Raw genomic sequence first — 18,327 nt, 5'->3', positions numbered from 1 at the left:
CTGTGTTTCCATTCTAGCCTACAAAGACAAAACAAATAAAAGTCTTTTCCAACAGAATTTTGGACTCTGTGGGAGAAGGCGAGGGTGGGATGTTTTGAGAGAACAGCAATGAAACATGTATATTATCTAGGGTGAAACAGATCACCAGCCCAGGCTGGATGCATGAGACAAGTGCTCAGGCCTGGTGCCCCGGGAAGACCCAGAGGAATCGGGTGGAGAGGGAGGTGGGAGGGGGGATCGGGATGGGGAATACATGTAAATCCATGGCTGATTCATGTCAATGTATGACAAAAACCACTACAATAGAAAAATAAATTTAAGAAAATAAATAAAATAAAAGTCTTTTCCTACTCAGGGCCATGACTGCTAGAAATCTTCTGGATGCCAAGTGTTGGCTTAAACTTTATTGTGAAGGGATATTTCCCTTTTCTCATATTATTCAGCCATGGGAAAGAATCTCTTAGGAGAAGGTTTATCCTATAACAGCTTTTAGAGTAATCAGACCTCAAAGCTGATCTAGCTCCTTTTTTATATCTCTTAAGTAGCGCAGTGTGTCCCTGAGTAACAGCTGACTTCATACCTCCGGGTGTTTGAGATTTGTTGGCACACTTTTTCCCCTATGGTAACAGTTGTAAAGATATTGCATTTTTACCTACTTGTTTCTTTTTACCCTTGCCTGTAATTGCTGCCCCCCACCTCTTGGGTTGATGTTCCACATATCCAAAGCATGCCATCTTTTTATTTTATTTCAAATCATTTATTTATTTATTTATTTTTGGCTGCACTGTGAGTGGCATGTGGGATCTTAGTTCCCCAACCAAGGAATGAACCCATGTCCTCTACCCTGGAAGCTCACTGGACCGCTGGGGAAGTCCTTCATCTTTTTGTTCTAAATCACCTGTATTTTTATTCATTTCAAGAATTTTGCAAAGGGAGAAGAGAGGAACGATAATTGTTTTTTCTCAAATGCTTCTTAGGAGTTTTTGGTTTTAAACTGTACAAGAATGAACTCACACAAAAACAGCTGAACTATTAATGCCTTCTTCTGACACAGTGTAGAAGTGTGGGAGTGTCTCAAACTGTTCAGGAAACCCTTCTCTGCTGGCCTTTGTTTAGGAGCTGGAACTGAGTAGAATTTGGGTTATTTGGTGGAGAAGTAGGGACAAGGGGACATGCAGGCTGATATCCACAGAATGTGACCTAGCAGATCCCCAAATGGGAGATAAGTCATAAACAACTAGTTACATGTGAATACTTCACTTAGTTTCTGTTTTGAAAATAGTTATCCTACTTTAGAATGTTGTTGTTATTTAGTCACTAAGTCACGTCCAACTCTTGCAACCCCATGGACTGTAGTTGGCCAGGCTCCTCTGTCCATGGTATTTCCCAAGCAAGAATACTGGAGTGGGTTGCCATATCCTTCTCTAGGAGGTCTTTGCAACCCAGGGATTGAACCTGAATCTCCTGCAATAGCAAGTGGATTCTTTACCACTGAGCCACCAGGGAAGCCCTGTACTTCCCTTAGTAGCCTGCGGCAAAAGTAGGATTTGGAAAAGATTGGATGAGAGCCCTGAGTAGGAGAGTTGGACGTTTCAAGTTTGGGGCTACGTATATATCCTGCTGTATAACTCATTACTCCTAAAGTTAGCCGCTTAAAACAAGAAACATTTCATATCTCACAGTTCATGTGGGTCAGAAATTCAGGCATGGCTTTACCTGAGTGCTTCTGGCTCAAGGTCTCTTTTTTTTTTTTTTCCATTTATTTTTATTAGTTGGAGGCTAATTACTTTACAATATTGTAGTGGTTTTTGCCATACATTGACATGAATCAGCCATGGATTTACATGTATTCCCCATCTGGCTCAAGGTCTCTTAAGAGAACGCAGTCAAGGTGTCAGCCAAGGGTGTGGTCTCATTTGAAGGCTCAGTGTGGGTGAAGGAAGAGAGAGGATGCACTTCCAAGAGCATTCATGTGGTTGTTGGCAGGCCTCAGAAGATCCACTTCCATTTGCAGACAGATGAACCTCTCTGCAAGACTGCCTCATGGCGTGGCAGCTGGCCTCCTTCACCATGAACAATCTAAAACATATCGAAGAGCTCCCAAGACAGAAACGGTCTCTTACAATCTATTCTTGGAAGTGACAGCTCATCATTTCCACCATATCTTATTAGAATTGTATCACTAAGCTCAGCCTACATTCAAGGGAATTGATTATAAGGACATGAGTTCCAGGAGGTGGGGATTGCATGTGTCTGTGTGAATTGCTCAGTTGTGTCCAGCTCTTTGTGACCCTGTGAACTGTAGCCCGCCAGGCTCCTCTGTCCATGGGGATTTTCCAAACAAGAACACTGGAGTGGTTAGCCATTCCCTTCTCCAGGGGATCTTCCCAATCCAGGGATCAAACCCAGGTCTCCTGCATTGCAGGCAGATTCTTTACCACTTGAACCACCAGGGAATCCCTGTGAGCAAAGCTACTGAAAGCATTGATTTACAAATCTTTGTGTGGACCTGTGTTTTCACAGATTGCTGGCTCTTACAGTCTTTAGCTAGCTCAGAAACTGCCAAATTATTTTCCAAAATGGCTGTACCATTTTTCATTCCCACTAATAATGTGAGTTCTAATTAATTATCCTGTATTTTTGTCAGCACTTGATGCTATCTTTTACATTTTACTCTAGAGACATGTAGTGGTATCTCATTCTGATTTAAATGGCATTTCTTTAATGAGTGATGATTAATTTATTTGAGCATTTATTTGTATACTTACTTGTCATTTGTACACTTCCTTTGTGAAGTCTGTTCAGTTTTTCTTTTTTGCCCAATTTTAAATTCGGTTGTCTGTCTTTTTATTATTGAATTGTAAGAGTGATTTATACAGTATTCTAAAATTCAGTCCTTTATTAGGAATGTAATTTACAAATATTTTTTCCCAGTTTGTGGCTTGTCTTTTCGTTCTCTCAATATTATATTTCAGAGATCAAATGTTATTATTTTGATGGGGTCTAATTTATAAATATTTTTTCTTTTATGTATTATTCTTTTGTGTTGTACCTAAGAAATCTTCTAACCCAAGGTCACTAGGATTTCCTTGTATCTTTTCTTCCAAAAATTTTATAGATTTAACTCTTAGTATGTTATGAAGTGAAAATTAAGTTTCACTTTTTTTCTCTGGGGATTGCCAATTGTTCTAGCACCACATTTTGAAAGGACTCACCCTTGAATTACTTCAGTGCTTTGTTGAAAATCAATGACCTCTCATATATGTGAGTCTGTTTCTGGACTGTCTTATTCTATTGATCTATGTGTCTATTCTTTTACCAATATGATACAATTTTGATTACTACAGCTTTATAGTAAGTCTTGAAATCAGGGAGCATAAACTCTTCAACTTAGTCCTTCTTTTTCAAATTTGTTTTGGCTAATCTGAGTGTTTTGCATTTCCATGCAAGTTATATAAGTTTTAGAATCAGCTTGTCAATATCTATGCAAAGGTCTGTTGGAATTTTGAGTGGGATTGAATTAAATCTAGATCAGTTTGGTGAGAAGTTACATCTTAGCCATATTTACTGTTTCTATCTAAGAATATGATGTTTCTCTATTTATTCTGGTCTTCTTTAATTTCTCTTTTAATGTACATTGTTAAATTTATACCTATGTATTTTTTGATGCTATTGCAAATAGTATTATTAGAAAAAGCATTGGTTTTAGTTTTGTTTTCCTTAAAGTTTTCTTCTGCTGGGATTTTGAATGAAGTCAGTAACCTGATTAATTTTAGACTTATGACTAGATTTCTAGTTGCATGGTTTTTCTCATGTCAGTTATTTTTTATGAAATTATCTGAAGGCCACATCATTGGGTTGAACATTTCCAACAGGTGGCTGAGATATTTTGATATCTTAAGTTTGAAAGTTAATGATTATAATTATTAAAAGGAAAAAAAGAAAAATTCTAAGGAAGAATATCTGAAAGACTTTGAAAATGAATGTTTTCCACTTTTATTTGGTTTTATCAGCTAGAACTCTTTGGTATCAAGTTATTCAAGTCACCTCAAGCTATAGGGTTGTCTCACAGAAGTCAGTGACTCCATGTGGTCTGGCCAAGGAGGGAGACGGACTGGCAAGCCACAGGACTCCCTCTTATTTCTCATCCCCACTTCATTTATGTATTTCTCCCAAGCCCATGTTCCCAAAACTACAAATCAGCCAACTGAATGGCTTTCTTGGCCCTAATTCCAAATTTATAGAGGGGTGGACTTACAGGTCAGGTGTTTCTGATTCTGTTAATGATGGTGGAAGAGCAGGGCTACGTGCTATAAGATAGCTGCTGCAAGCCCACCGAAATGGGGTAGACAGTCTATAGTCACTACTGCCACTGAGAAGAATGTTCAGTGTTCCACTGTTGTTGTTCAGTCACTCAGCTGTGTCCGACTCTGTGACACCATGAACTGTACCCTGCTAGGCTTCCCTGTCCTTCACTATCTCCTGGAGTTTGCTTAAGCACATGTCCATTGAGTCAGTGATGCCATCCAACTATCTCATCCTCTGTCACCCTCTTCTCCTCCCGCCCTCAATCTTTCCCAGCATCAAGGTCTTTTCCAGTGTTTCATCACGAAAGTAGAAATGAACAGGAGTTTGAAATGTTGAGACAAATTCAGATTTTCTCTGATTTAACTCTTTTAATTAAGGTCAGTTCAGTTCAGTCGCTCAGTCATGTCCGACTCTTCGTGACCCCATGAATCGCAGCACTCCAGGCCTCCCTGTCCATCACAAACTCCTGGAGTTTACTCAAACTCATGCCCATTGAGTCAGTGATGCCATCTAGCCATCTCATCCTCTGTCATCCCCTTCTCCTCCTGCCCCCAATCCCTCCCAGCATCAGGGTCTTTTCCAGTGAATCAACTCTTCGCATGAGGTGGCCAAAGTACTGGAGTTTCAGCTTCAGCATCAGTCCTTCCAATGAACACCCAGGACTGATCTCCTTTAGGATGGACTGGTTGGATCTCCTTGCTGTCCAAGGGACTCTCAAGAGTCCTCTCCAACACCATAGTTCAAAAGCATCAATTTTTCAGCACTCGGCTTTCTTCACAGTCCAACTCTCACATCCATACATGACCACTGGAAAAACCATAGCCTTGACCAGATGGACCTTTGTTGGCAAAGTAATGTCTCTGCTTTTTAATATGCTATCTAGGTTGGTCATCACTTTCCTTCCAAGGAGTAAGTGTCTTTTAATTTCATGGCTGCAATCACCATCTGCAGGGATTTTGGAGCCCAGAAAAATAAAGTCTGCCACTGTTTCCACTGTCTCCCCATCTGTTTCCCATGAAGTGATGGGACCAGATGCTGTGATCTTAGTTTTCTGAATGTTGAGCTTTAAGCCAACTTTTTCACTCTCCTCTTTCACTTTCAGCAAGAGGCTCTTTAGTTCCTCTTCACTTTCTGCCATAAGGGTGGTGTCATCTGCATATCTGAGGTTATTGATATTTCTCCCAGCAATCTTGATTCCAGCTTGTGCTTCATCCAGCCCAGCGTTTCTCATGATGTACTCTGCATAGAAGTTAAATAAGCAGGGTGACAATATACAGCCTTGACGTACTCCTTTTCCTATTTGGAACCAGTCTGTTGTTCCATGTCCAGTTCTAACTGTTGCTTGCTGACCTGCATACAGGTTTCTCAAGAGGCAGGTCAGGTGGTCTGGTATTCCCATCTCTTTCAGAATTTTCCACAGTTTATTGTGATCCACACATCACATAATTCACATAAAACATTTATTAGTTTCAGGTGTCCAATAGAATGATTGAATATTTGTGTGTATTGCAAAATCATCACTCACATTAAGTCTAGTTGACATCCATCACCATACCTAGTTACAGAATTTTCTCTATTTTAAATTTTGATTACCTTGTTCCAGTATCTTGATGTTTCTCTCTCATTTTTCATGTTTTCCATTATCTAGATGGCTTTGGAAGATTCAGAACAGAAGCACGCTCTTTTACATTCAGTTTTCACGGATCTCGAAGACTTGTCAGCAATTTTTGAGACAGATGATTTAGCACAGTCCATACAAGAGTTAAGTCATCAAATAGCAGCTTTACAACAAAGAATCATAGAAAGTCTTCCACAGATTCAGCGAATGGCTGATGTGAGTTGGCACTATAAAGATGTAACTTCTTATTTTAAGTTTATATTTCGTTTAGTAAATTAGAGTTATGCTGCCAATCAGTTCCTACAAAGACACATTGATCTAATATATATTTTTTTTATTTATGTTATTTTTTGAATGATACTTTACTTTGTGCCCTGTAGTACAACTACAATAAAAAACCATATCCCCATTCTCAGTTCAGAAGTGGTCTTTTAAAAGGGAGGAGCCTTGGTCAAATATGCTCAGTGTCTTCTCTTTGTCAGAGAGGAGATATTATTGATTTTAAAGCACAGATTAGCAGAAGGAATTAGACAACTTCCCAAGACTTCCATGACCTATAGCAAATATTTATTGAGGGGATGCTGTATATGAGCCACTGGACTTTTAAATAATTTTATTTATTTTAGCTTGAAACTTGTGAGCATTTATCTAAGCATGGCGTCACACAGCAAAGGCAGATGCAGTTAGTCTTAATAATCTACCTTTTACGTCTCAGTTACATTCCCTGCAGTACACTTAAGTAACTTCAGAGAATCATACTTGTTAAATACTCTTATTCCAAAATTGTTAAATGCATCTACAACTTTTCACGGAAATTACCATAAAATGCATTATGTACTTTTATATACTTTCTTAAATTTCACGGAAATTACCATAAAATGCATTATATACTTTTATATACTTTCTTAAATACTTGCAGAAAATAATTTCAGTATGATTGAACTTCTCATAATATGAAGATATCACTATAAATTACTATAATTACTGCTTCATTTGCTTGTAGAGTTATGTTTGTCCTGTATTGAATGGCTCTAAATTGCTATAATTTGAAACCCTTTGTCGATTTCTATGTAGTTTTTTCTATTTCCTTCATTATTAGGCGTACCTTATTTTTGCTGCGGTTTATTTGCTTTAAGCTCTAAAGATCTGAAGGCTCTCTTACAGTGTGAGAGGACTTTAAAATGTAGGTTTTATAGCACATATTCCTAAATATGTGGGTTTGATAGCAAAAATTGCAGCATTTTTACTTTAATGTTTTGGCCATGTTCTAGAGGTTGACATTGACGGGAGAAGAGCCACTGGACAAATGATCTATTGTTTAAGTTAACCTGAGTAGATTATAAGGTAATTTAATGATGCTGCACATGACAACAGTTTGTTAGGGAATTGGCAAGAAAATCTGTCAATTTTCTAGCTGCTTGTGTGTGTGTTTCCCAAGGGTGACTGTATCATTCTACTTAGAGTAGTAAGAATTTTTTTTCAACATCAGACCCACTTAATATTCAAGTGTTTGAGCGCATTCCAAAGATAAATCTAAAGAGTTTGCACATAATTGACAATTTACTTAAAATTGGTTCAGATGCATTCTGCTTTTGTTCTCATGGCATAAATAATTAAATATTGGCCTCTTGAGTTTCTTTAACCCAGCAACTATATGCAGTGCTCTGTAGTGTTATATGCCATTACTAACAGAACAGCGTTTTTATTGAAAACAATCTGCATTATCTGTGAAGCACTTGGTTAGTTTTTTAAGATATACAAGTGGCAAACATGTTTTGGTTAAACGTGAAAAGAAATGGCAATAGATTGTGTTTTATAAAGATGATTAACATATAATATACTGCATGAGTGCATTATTTTGTTTCTGAAATTCTAGGATGTGGTTGCCATTGAAACAGAAGTAAAATCAATGGAGAAGAGAGTTTCAAAAATCAAAGCTATCCTGTTATCCAAAGAAATATTTGATTTTTCACCTGAAGAACATCTTAAGCATGGAGAAGTAAGCATGGATCCATTTAAAAATCTTTTCTCTTAATACTTATTATGCTTATTTTAAAATATGTAATAATATGTGATTAAAAGTGTTTAGTCTTGCTAAAGTAAGAGCAAGATCAAGTGGGAATGACTATAAATATCATGTTTTAAATCCTATTCATAGTGGTCTCTGTACAAAGATCATTTTCCTATAAGTTATTTTTTCAATTAATTTCTTCCTAAAACTTCAAGGTTTGGCAGTTTTTCCTTCAAGTCAGTCCTAAGTATTTAATAGTCTAGGAGCGTGTGCCTCTGAGTCAGGAGAACTGGGTTCCAGCCTCAGCTGCTCTGCCTGTGTGCCTGAACACAGTTGGTTAATATTTCTTGGATTTGCTTTCGTGTCTATGCAGTGGTAATGCAGTGATCATGTTGGACAATTATAACATGTGCAGAGCCCCTAGCACAGAAGCTGGGACATACTGAACAGCAGACAGATGTTGGTTCCCCCTCAGCCTATCAGTTAAGAGTGTGGACTCTGGGCTCAAGCAGCCCTGGGTTCTAATCCCAACCCTGCCTCTTGGCGGTGCCCCCCCATGTGGGCCTTCTAACTTCTGTGAACCCAGTTTCCTTACCTGTTTTGATCTCTGCCTCCTAGGACAGTTATGAAGATTAGACGAAATGATGTATATGAAATGCTTAGTAAAGTGAATACTCTCTTGTAATTTATTCACTATGTAAATCCAGATTTCTATGTACAGGATATCATTAAAGTGAAATAGAAGTATACTTTTGAGACTTAAGAAATTTGACAGGATAGTTATCCCTGCAGTGCAGTAAGCATTTTTTGAGGGTCTGTGAGTGGGAAGCCCTGTGCTGGGTGCAGTTGCTGTGACAGTTAGTAAGGGGGCAGTACCTAGCTTGCATGGCTCACTGCCTGGAGACAACACAGAAAACAAAACAATGGTTCTACAGATAGAGGTGGGAGGGGAGAGAGAAGCAAAGGCTGTCCAAATGCATCATGTTGTGCTGGAGGGTACTTTTGCCCCAGGCATTCTTTCCTGAGACCCCCTAACTACCAGATCACAAGTAATATTAGTTCTTTTCCACCTGAGCTAAGAAACTGTTTCAAAACTGTATTTTAATCGATTTAAGAGTAGCCTTTTTGTCCCCCACTTGTGTACCATGTTTATCTAAGGTGATACTGGAAAATATACGTCCCATGAAGAAAACCATTGCTGAAATCGTGTCTTACCAAGTGGAACTGAGGTTACCCCAGACAGGAATGAAGCCTCTGCCTGTGTTTCAGCGGACAAATCGGCTTTTACAAGATATAAAACTGTTGGAAAACATGACTCAGGAACAAAATGAGTTGTTAAAGGTGAGTGGCTTGTGATGACAGCCAGCCCGTTGGATGAAAATGTTCAGCAAAAGCTGGTTTTGTTTTCAGTTTTAAAGGTTGGATAGATCAAATTCCCATGACAGTAAGACACTGCCTGTGTTGATTGTTTTTGGTCTCTTCCAGTATTATTATCTAGGAGCCAGCACTGATATAAGAGAGTATTTTATTGCTCAAATGGAGCTAACATGATTTTTTCTTAGCTCTTACCTTTGTTCTAGTTGAAGACATTGAAGCATAGTTATGGTCTGTTTCATTCCATTCTTTAATAATTGAAGATCTACATGGCTAAAATGCTATGGGAAAAGATTCGACCTGCATAGTTCATTTGCAGTGACATGAGGCCGAGAGACCCAACAATAATCTCTTTATACATCTCAGTTGCTTTCCTTTTAATCATTTCATTTTATTACCAACATGATGCAGGTCAAGTAGGCACTTTGCCATTTTATTTTTACACATTAGGAGACTAGTGTCCAAAGGTTAGGTGGTTTGATAAAATACCAGAGTTAACATTTGTTAGGATTAATTTATGTATGAATAAGACAAAAATTTGGGTTTCTAGCCTCCTAGTATTATTCTTCATATTAGAGTCTCTTCTTTCTAACTGATGGCATCTTCTAGCCTCTCCCTGAGGGCTTTCTTTTTATTCTTACATTTTGATTGGTCTCAAGCCGAAGAATAGATAGAAATTGCATTTTACTTTGGTTTGTGTTCCTAAATCAACAACCACTCCTATAGGAAAAGAAAGTTCTTGAAAGAGCCACAGACTTTTCAACCCTCTTGGTAGACTCCCACATTCTGCCTACTGTTCTTGATTAGGGGGTCAGAGTAGGAGAAAAAGTTATTTTTCCTCCTTCCCACTCATCCCCTGGTTATAGGAAGAAAACTGCTGTCTCTTGCTCCCTCTTCAGTTTCATTCACATTTGGTGGTCACTCTGTTCTCCTAAAATTTGAGGATATTGTATCTCTGGCTTGAGTCTTAGCTCACAGTCTCTCTGGCCTAGCTACTGATCTGCTGACGTTATTTCCTAACACCCACAGGGAGGAAAAAGATCTGGCACTCAATGTACTATTTTTTTTTTTTAATAATATAAAGAGAAAACAAAAAGCAATGATAGAAAGTTTGATCTATTTTTCATCTTTTTGTGTTTTACTGGTCTCTTGGTTAGAAAAAGAAAATAACAGTCCTGACTATGCTTTAAAATGACTCCTTCACAAGATGAAAGGGGGGAAATAGAAGAGGAAATTAGGTTTTGTACCAAGTTAGGTATCAAGCTGTGCTGTTAAAATTTTCCGTCTTATTGTGTTAGTGGAAATCAGATATCATCTCAGGTATTTCAAAGCTAAGTAAGCTGATAGTAATGAAAATCATAGAAAATGGTGCATTTCTTTTAATTTCTTGTTAGATATTGTAAGTGCTCTCATTGTAGAAAATAAGACAAATTACTTTTGGGGGGAGTAATGGGATGTAGCTCATTACTGAGGGCTGGGGAACAGGTGTGTGCAGTGAGCATAGTTATTCATTTTCAGCCTGTGGCTAAAATTATAGTTAAATATTAAAGAAAATATAAGGAGGAATTCTGTGTTGACCAGAAACTTTGTCGTTTCAAAAGGCATTTAGCTTCATTGTGAAGCATACCAAGGAAACATGCAGATTTTCTTTTGAGGTCCATTTCTTTGACTTTCATCACACTTTGACTGTATCATTTAGCACACTGGTAGGTTCAAGCTCTTAACACCAGATTCCAGATATTGTTCTGGTCTGCCTTATTCTTCAAACTCTGAAGCCTCAACCTCTTACCATAAAACATACATCACAGATCCCCAGGAGTAGCAGGTGAGGATGTGTCTGTACCAGGAAAATCTATCATTTCTCAAATCACTCGCCCTTTCCATTCTCAGTTAGGATTGTCACCTCTGTGTAGAAATGTGACAAGGAATATGTATTAAATGTCTTATGTGACTATCAGTAATTTCATAAAACTTAGCCACTTTGTTTACATGCTATAAAGTGCTTCCCAGAATAAGCCCATTAGACTGGGAAAACTTAAGAGCAAATGTATGTCTAATTCGACTCCCAGCACTGCCCAAGGTGCTCTGGCATCTAGTAGAGCAAGTCGGTCAGGTGCCAGCTTTGCACATGTTGTTCTCTATGTTGAGACTACCATTCCCTATTAAAAACTGTGTAGTTATGTGTTTGATAGAATTAGTTGGAGTTTGGAACAGGGATAGACATCGAAAGGAACACATTGGTCTAGTCGTTGGATTGTAACAGATTCTTCTTGGGGGGTTTATTTTATAGATAGTCATAAAACAGACAAATGAATGCAATGAAGAAATAGAAAAATTGAAGCAGATCTTAAATAATTATCCAGCTGAATTCTCCCATGAACATATGTCAACAGACCAAGCTGCCAACCTGTCGCAAGTACAGGTATGTTTCTTTCATTTCATTTGTCTCATTCATTTGTCCAGCAGTTCATTCACTTTCTAAGCTGTTGGTATCTAGAAACCTTTTTGATGATACGGTGTATTTCCTACTTCTCTCTTTCAATTGAAGGTATTTTATGTATATGATTACTTTCTATGCCTATTTCATTAAATAGGTTATTATATAATTATCATAATGGAAGTCTCTTCAAGTGTCTTTAGCCTCAACTTGGTGCATTTTGGCTGATACCAAAGAAGGTGATGTAACACACGGTGTTTGGACAACCTGACTTCCCAACTAGCGTTCTGACATAGGGGTCATGCAGGCTGGGCTTTAGAGGGAAAGACTGAATGCTGTTGTAATAAAGAGTTTCCTATACTAAGCAGTCTCACCATATGCCACAATTAACAATGTCCTACGGGCCCAGTTACAATAGTTTGCATGTTAACTCTATTGCCATCAGGTTGGTGCAGGCAAGCAGTTGCTGTGGTATTCAAAACCAGATTGCACCACTTTCTTTCTGTAAGTCATAGGGCAAATTCTTTAATGTCTAAAGTGAAGTGCAGGGAAGTCTAAGATGACACAAGCTATTAAGTGGTGGACTCAATAAAGCAGACTCAATGTGTTAGTGATTCAATATTATGAAAGTGTCAAATTTCCCTTTACATTAAAAAATTCGAGAACTCCAAAGAGCTTTTGTGTATATTAAAGTTCAGAAATGTAAATATATCTGTTATTTTTAAATACTGATAGTAAACCCATTAAATATTAATGGAAATTATATTTTACAGGAAAAAAAATACAGTGAGAAGAGTGACATTGTTTTGCATTTTTGCAGATCTCATGAGGATCTGGCTTTCTAGGAGACAGCTAGATTCTCACCTGGTTCTGCATTCAGTCTTTTGAGGTATATAGTTTTGTGTGAAGCATATAAAGATGATCCAACCTCTCAAAGACACACACATGGAAGAGAAATATTTTTTAAATGCTTTTGAATAATTTTGGACATCCTTTGAAATGACACTAAACTCTGACAAGTAGAATTACTCACAGGTTCATTGTTAAATGGAATTCGGAGCCATGTCAGTGAAATTTCATACCCTTACATTAAAATCCATCAGTCTGTCTTATACTTGGAATGGATCTCCAACCATGCATGATGTTATAACATCATGCTTGATCATTTGAAAAACACTTATTTGACTTGTTATGCCGATCCTCCAAATGAGGACACATCTCAGTAGCCAATATTAAAGAATTCACATTTATTAACATCTACAAATGTTACCTCTTCAGAAAAATCTTTATGGGTATTACATATATATATATATGTATAGTTTAACAACTGTCTTTTTTTCAAGTAAAAATAGTATTCTATGAAAAAAAAATGGTTAGGTCAGCTTGAAACTTAATCACATGAGTGCTTTTCCTCAACCATTAAACTTTGGTATACAGCAGAAGTGCTTTATGCAGGCTTCCCCCTTTGTCAAACAGAATATTAAAAATACATGTTCTTTATCAAGGATATTCTTAACTGAAGTTGGCTTTTTTTACAGTTAAATTCATGATACTAAATACTAAATTTAGTATGATGCTATATTACTAGATGTGAAGCATCTAGTAATGCTAATACAGTTGATGTTTCTGCCTTGGTTCCTACCAGGTATCAGTAGTTTTACCCACCATTGCTTTTACTACATCACACAGTGAAAAATGTCAACACAGTGAGAAAGGCCAGTAACATTTTGGTATTGTTATGAAAATGATCTTGACCTCATGGAGTGCAGACCTCCTGGGGTTTGCAATTGCCACTTTGAGAATGGCGGCTTCGAGCCCTTCTCTGCCTCCAAAATGCTAGTGGCTCCGGAGACTGGTCTGTTTCTCTAAGTGCTGTCCTAATGGCTATAGTGTTATGTCTGTTGGGAGGCACTGTACCTCTGAAGTTTAGTGCTTATTGAAAAGGGACACGCACCACAGCTAACTCAGATTTAATTAAGTTATCATTTCCCAAAGCAATCACAAGAAGTTTCACTTCAGACAGAAGAGGGGTATGGTGTCAGAATGTGTGCGGTAGCATTGGAGTCATGGGGCTGGGTGTCAGAAGTCCAGGTCTGTGCGCTCTCACTGGCTGCAGCTCTGAAAGAATCACCTTCTTTCTCTGGACTTTAGAACTTTCACTCATAGGCGGAGTTTCTCTGTCTGAAAAAAAAAAAAAAAAATGATGATTCTATCAATGTCTCTAAGATCGATGGATGGAAAAAGGAATGAATAAACACAGGGTTTAAAGAATATGTTAGGGACAAAATTTCATTACATGAAGTTCTGCTAAAAAGGAGCAGGTTTGTCTTCTGATACAGCTCAGGCTTTGAATGATGCCTTTCAGAGTGCTGGAGAAGAGGATGTCAAATAAGACAACACCTGACATTTCCTCCAAATCCAGGATTCTATGACTCTGTAATCCTCTTAGACAGACAGTGGGCATCTGCACTTCTACTGCCCATGTATGACATTTTATTCCCACGAGAAGGGGACGACAGAGGATGAGATGGCTGGATGGCATCACCGACTCGATGGGCATGAGTTTGAGTAAACTCCAGGAGCTGGTAATGGACAGGGAGGCCTGGTGTGCTGTGATTCGTGGGGTCGCAAAGAGTCGGACACGACTGAGCGACTGAACTGAACTGAACTGATCAATCACACAAATTTTTTAACCTTATAAAGCTTGGAATCATCTCTTCATCATTCCCATAACAAATTACACTTCACAGCACCTTTGTTTATTTATTCCCATATGGTAGGAAGCTTTGGCTGTGAGAAAAAAAGTAAATGAATTTAGTAAAACTAAAGAAGGCTTCAAAAGTGACAATAGAAGTGTGAGATTTCTAGCCTTGTATTCTCTCAGTGGTTCCCAAATGTTAGTCTGCATACAGATCTTCTGGAAGTTTGTTAAAGTGTGGTTCCTGACCCCTGTGGGTTCTGGCCAGTCAGTCCTATGGCCACTGAGGTGAGGCAACCCTGGCTGTACTCCACGGTCATGCATGGGGCTTGTTACAGATTTCTGAGCCACCACTTGACCCCCAGCGATTGATTGATAGGGTGTCAGGTGAGGCTAAGGCATCCTATAAGGGAGATCATAAACCCTCCCTGGATCATTTAGAAGCTCAACCAGAGGGGAAAGGAACTATGCTGTGCCAGGGACTGGTTCCTGGCTGTGCAAGCCAGCAGCATAGAAAAAAAACTTCAGCCCTTGTACCAAATGCAACAGGCTTCTATGGCAAAGGCATCAGACGTCCCAAACCAATGCAAATGTTCTTTCTGCACAGGGAGAAATCGAAAGTATGGAAAAGCAGATTCTGAGCTTGAACCAGAAGAAAGAAGACCTGTTGGCGGACTTGAAGGCTGCCATACTAAACCTTCACCAGCATTTACAGCAAAAACAGCAAGAATTAGAACAAGAAGTGCTGTCAGTAGGGGCATCCGAGGAGAGTGCAGGGGCTGAGAAGGATGCTTCTGAGTGGAAGGTGGGTATGGCTGTAGTTAACATTGGTCCCACGTTCCACAAGAGTTTTAAATTGGTAGTCTTTTTCATCTGGAAAACCTCTGGCCTCTATATTTATGGCCTATAGAAAAGGAATTTCTTCAAGTAGAAATACTCTGCCTGAGATTATTCATGAGTGAATATTAATTCTCAGGGTGTGTCTGTGCTGGACTCAATCCAGAATTCGTATGCTCAAGTTACCTAAGAAGGTGTTTATGAAATCCCATGGGTAGGTGGGTAGCAGCCACCCTTTGAAATGTCTTCCTACCAAACTGTGAGCCCATTGCAAACTCAGAAACAGGCCCTGCACTTCTCAAAGCCCACTCTGAATCTACATCAGTAATAGCATTCTTGAATTGTTTGATGAGGGGTCACAGAGGGCAATGCAAATGAAAGGGATCTAAGATTTGACCGAGTCATGATATTTGGCTGGATGAGTTGAGAGTTGCTAAACCCAGAGGCTACTTGTGTGGGTGGGCATCCTGGATAAAGTGAGTAAAAAACTAGCTACATAAAAAAGCAGCCAGGCTGGGATTCTGATGACGTTGAATGGCAATCCAGCTGCTGCAAGTCTTTGTGCTGTGCCTTTCAGCTGAACAGAACAGGTTCCATGTCTTTCCTGCCAGCACTCGAGGAAGAGGCAGAAGAGAGCTCCCTGAAGAGTGAAGTAAGGAAAATGATTTTCTCGTTCAAGTTTGTTAGAAGTGTAATCTCTAAAAGGTCAATGAGAAGATCTTAAAAAGAATGGAAATAGAAGGATTTTTTTAATTCAATGCCAGTATTTTGTAAGGGTGACTGAAGTAGTTATCTTATGTTATTAATGTTTAAGTGCATCTAAACCTACTCCAGGCCGGAGTGGGATAAATGTAATTCAGACACCCTTGTTGGCAGAAGGGAGAAGATGAAGTTCTTTGTCATATCTTGAGTTCTGAGTACTTTTTCTGGAGTTTTGAGAGTTTGCTGTTTGGCTGGCACTCCTGGTGGCTTTATCTTTCCATATTTGAATTACTTTTGTAGTCAGACAACACTGCCAAGGACATGAAGAATGGTGTTAGCAACTAACCCTACTATGTTACTACTCCTATCAGAACTGGTTGAATGAGACCTTTACAAGCTTTCTCATTATATCAATTTCCATTTCATACTTTAAGAACTAAAGCAGTACTGGGTCTGAGCCAAAGGGAAGAAAATTGCGGCAAGTGACGGTTTTTAATGCCTTCTACGTAACGAGCAGACATTCTTCCTGCTCGTTTTATAGATTGCTCAGTAGCTCCACGATCACACAGAATAGCCTGTAGTCCTTCACTACTGGGACACGTGGGACTGAGTGGTCGGATGAGGAGTGAGGCTTATATACTCTGACCGTCAGACTGCTTTGTGATCTGATTCTATCTCTTCATAGCAGAGAAAATTTTGAAAATGAAGGAGGTGCTGGAGCCAAAGTAAGAGTGCATTTCAGTATGATTCTAATTTGAGACCTGTATTTGCCTCTGAGCTGATATGTTTATAATCATTATTTGTCTTTGACATCAATCAAAAAAATACATGTTGTTAAAGAGCCTTTGAGATGACATTTACCAAAGCAGATGAAATTCCTAAAGTGCTGTTTTAAAGGTCCCCTTTGTAGGACATGAACTGACTCCCAACTTTAAGAATATTTTTTCTGCTTTAGGAAGAACAACCACATTTGGACTCCTGTGATGTAGTTAGCCAAAGAAATCGTTGATAAATAGCGGGGGAAGGGGAGGAGGGGGTGGAATTAAGGTCTGCAATTATACTGCCTGGTAAGCTGAGTGTTACATAAAAGAGATAAGGAGGATGATGTTATGATGGTAGGAAATCACCTCCCTCTGCTAATCAATTGATTGCTGTGTTAGAGCGGAGATAAGAAAGCAGAGCCGTCTTCCGGGTTCCCGTCTTTACTCTGGAAACACAACAAGGACGCGGAGGAGGACAGGGCATCCTCGTCCTCTGGAACAATCGTTCAGGTAATCCTGTGCGGGTCACATTTCTTGGAGGTGGGGATAGGCAGGGATAGCAAGTCAAAGCAAAGAGTATCTTGTTTGAAAGAATGTTTCAGGAGGGAATCTATATGGGTTGAAATTTTTTTAAACTTCTTACCGCTACCTCTGCACAAAGCAAAGACTGCTGAGTATTAGTTACATTTCTTTTGCGCACTCAGTGATAATATTGTTGCTGAGGCCCTAAGTCATGTCCGACTCTTGTGACCCTGTGGACTGTAGCCCACTAGGCTCCTCTTCATGGGATTTTCTAGGCAAGAATACTGGAGTGGGTTGCCATTTCTTTCTCCAGGGAGTCTTCAGATCCAGGGATCAAACCCACATCTCCTGTATTGGTAGGTGGATTCTTTACCACTGAGCCACCAGGGAAGCCTGTAAGTATTTACCTGGGGAAAACTCCTTAAGTGAAAATCTAAACTGAAAAAAAACAAAACAGTTAAAGGAGCAGCTAAAAGGTTGACCAATGTAGTTAAAGCATTTAACATGCCTCTTTTTGGGGGAGCAGTTGGGGGTGAGAGTTCTCTTTTTCAACAAAGTAGTGTGGAAGATAAATTAATGAAATAAGTCTTTTTGCTCCTGCTTCTGCTTCATTGACTACGCTAAAGGCTTTGATTGTGTGGATCACAACAAACTGTGGAAAATTCTTAAAGAGATGCAAGTACCAGACCTTACCTGTCTCCTAAGAAATATGTATGCAGGTCAAGTAGCAACAGTTAAAACTGGACATGGAAGAATGGACTGGTTTAAAAAAACTGGGAAAAGAGTATGTCAAGGCTGTATGTTGTCATCCTGCTTATTTAACTTATATGCAGAGTACATCATGTGAGACGCTTGAATCACAAGCTGGAATCAAGATTGCTGGGAGAAATACCAACAACCTCATATATGCAGATGATACCACCCTAATGACAGAAAGTGAAGAGGAACTAAAGTGTCTCTTGTTGAGGATGAAAGAGGAGAGAGAAAAGGCTGGCTTGAAACTTAGGATGCGAAAAATTAAGATCTTGGCATCTATCCCATCAATTCATGGCAAATAGA

General features: G+C 38.9%; 1 protein-coding gene across 3 annotated transcripts in view; it reads left to right on the top strand.

The window, feature by feature from the left end:
* The window catches only part of SYNE2 (spectrin repeat containing nuclear envelope protein 2), a 320,326-nt gene that overhangs the window by 197,750 nt on the left and 104,249 nt on the right, over positions 1-18,327 (top strand). For all 3 annotated transcript variants that reach the window (XM_061156908.1, XM_061156910.1, XM_061156909.1), the window contains exons 58-64: positions 5,957-6,142; positions 7,803-7,925; positions 9,096-9,278; positions 11,602-11,733; positions 15,054-15,251; positions 15,861-15,935; positions 17,146-17,256. In XM_061156908.1, the coding sequence (XP_061012891.1) occupies positions 5,957-6,142; positions 7,803-7,925; positions 9,096-9,278; positions 11,602-11,733; positions 15,054-15,251; positions 15,861-15,935; positions 17,146-17,256 (1,008 nt within the window). The remainder of the gene's footprint in view (positions 1-5,956; positions 6,143-7,802; positions 7,926-9,095; positions 9,279-11,601; positions 11,734-15,053; positions 15,252-15,860; positions 15,936-17,145; positions 17,257-18,327) is intronic.

The sequence above is a fragment of the Dama dama genome, chromosome 12 (assembly GCF_033118175.1).
Source record: "Dama dama isolate Ldn47 chromosome 12, ASM3311817v1, whole genome shotgun sequence".
Taxonomy (NCBI): Eukaryota; Metazoa; Chordata; class Mammalia; order Artiodactyla; family Cervidae; genus Dama; species Dama dama.
Note: the sequence above shows the minus strand (reverse complement) of the source record. Positions and strands in the feature narration are given on the sequence as shown.